Source organism: Cyprinodon variegatus, unplaced genomic scaffold (assembly GCF_000732505.1).
Source record: "Cyprinodon variegatus isolate N-32 unplaced genomic scaffold, C_variegatus-1.0 Scaffold155, whole genome shotgun sequence".
NCBI classification, from domain to species: domain Eukaryota; kingdom Metazoa; phylum Chordata; class Actinopteri; order Cyprinodontiformes; family Cyprinodontidae; genus Cyprinodon; species Cyprinodon variegatus.
The window spans coordinates 139,595-141,342 of record NW_015150608.1 but is presented as its reverse complement, the minus strand read 5'-3'; the positions used below and the strand labels follow the sequence as shown (position 1 = coordinate 141,342).

The 1,748-nt window shown below is 40.1% G+C and overlaps 1 protein-coding gene across 1 annotated transcript in view; it reads left to right on the top strand.

Moving 5' to 3' along the window:
- Positions 1 to 1,748, top strand: part of LOC107086511 (solute carrier family 12 member 7-like) — a 109,323-nt gene that overhangs the window by 95,324 nt on the left and 12,251 nt on the right. The window contains exons 11-13 of the mRNA XM_015377499.1: positions 83 to 202; positions 347 to 451; positions 655 to 823. Coding sequence (XP_015232985.1) covers positions 83 to 202; positions 347 to 451; positions 655 to 823 — 394 coding nt within the window. The remainder of the gene's footprint in view (positions 1 to 82; positions 203 to 346; positions 452 to 654; positions 824 to 1,748) is intronic.

Here is a 1,748-nt window from a genome sequence, read left to right as displayed (position 1 = left end):
AAGGTGGACAGACCTTCAGAATCAGGACCTTAAAACTTTAACTTTGTGTTTCTTTGTTTATTAATCGCTGGTCCATCAACAGGACGCTGTCCTTCCTGGGGATGAGCTTGTGTCTCGCCATCATGTTCATCTCTTCCTGGTATTATGCCATCATTGCCATGGCGATCGCCGGCTGCATCTACAAATACATCGAGTACAGAGGGTAGGAGTTAATCTGTGTTCAGAACCTTTAGTATGTTACCTGCTGCTCCTCACCTGTTGGAAGCCAGTAGAAAAACTAATCAGGAAAAAATTACAAAGAATAAACTACAAAGACTTGGTTGAAAAGCACTTTTTTTCTCCATAGAGCTGAGAAAGAATGGGGAGACGGCATCAGAGGCCTCTCCCTTAACGCCGCCCGCTACGCCCTCATTCGCCTGGAGGAGGCTCCACCGCACACCAAGAACTGGAGGTATGGATGGATGGTGGATTCAGGTTCTGACCAGAAAGGCTGAACCTGTTGTGACACCTTAGTTATACCTGGTGTTTCTGTTTCCTTTTCCAGTCTTTAGCTAATTTTTTCATCCTTTTTTTAATCTCATTTCACTTGATCTGCAATCTCTGCAGTATGAGCCTCATATTAAGCCTCTCCTTCTCTCTTTTTTTTACTTCCAGGCCTCAGCTACTGGTGCTCCTGAACCTGGATTCAGATCAAGGAGTCAAACACCCCCGTCTGCTGTCCTTAACCACTCAGCTGAAGGCGGGAAAGGGCCTGACGATAGTGGGGAACGTTTTACAGGGAACCTACCTCATTAGGGAGACAGAGGCCAAGAAGGCCGAGCAGGTATGACCCTCATCATGAACACAGCAGCAAACCTACAGCACAGAGATCAAACTTCTAAAAATGAAATATAACGGTCAGTTTTTCTAGAAATAAATGGTTTTTAGAAAGTAAACTGCAAAAAATGTGAATCTAAATAAGTAATTTTCTTTTAAAATAAGTGATGTTTTTCTTGAATTAAGGAGGAAAGTGAGAGACTTTTACCAATGGAACAAAACAATTTACATTTAAAATAAGACATAATATCTTATTACAAGTGCATTTTATCTAATTATCTTATTTAAGAGTAAAAAAAATCTAATTCCATTGGTAAATCATCTTATTTAAATACTTAAATTAAGGGCAAATAAACTTAATTTAAGAAATAATTTTTACTTATTTCTAGATGGTTTTAGCAGTGTAAGACAGTCTTCCCGTAGAATAAGATAATAAATGATAAAGAAAAATGGACAAAATCTCTATCAGGTCAGAGTCTTTCCAAAATAGTTATAAAACAATCCACTGGACTTTGTTTCCAAGTTTGAAGATGTTTCGCTTCCCAGGAAGCTTTTTCAATGCAAAATGTCAGAAATTTTTGGTCCACTCTATAGAGTGTCATGATTTTCTTAAGGGATCCGACCCACATGCAGTAAAGCACTCAGAGAAACCAGGGTAAAAGTTTAACAGATTTATTGAGGAGATGAACTGGGTTAGATTCAGGAAACTCAGAGTACTGGTGAACCGGAACTTTAAGTGGGAAGAGGTTAGTTCAAGGTCCGTGGCAACTTTGAATGAGGACTTTGGAGAAACAGAGAAAACAGGACTCACGTTAGTGGAGGAAACTTTCTTCCAAGCATCCATTCTTGTGTGGAGGAACTCGTTGGAGGGCGGACAGGTTTTGTTTGGTTGGTTCCTGAGGCACTATGGAGCGGACTGTCACTTGGAATCC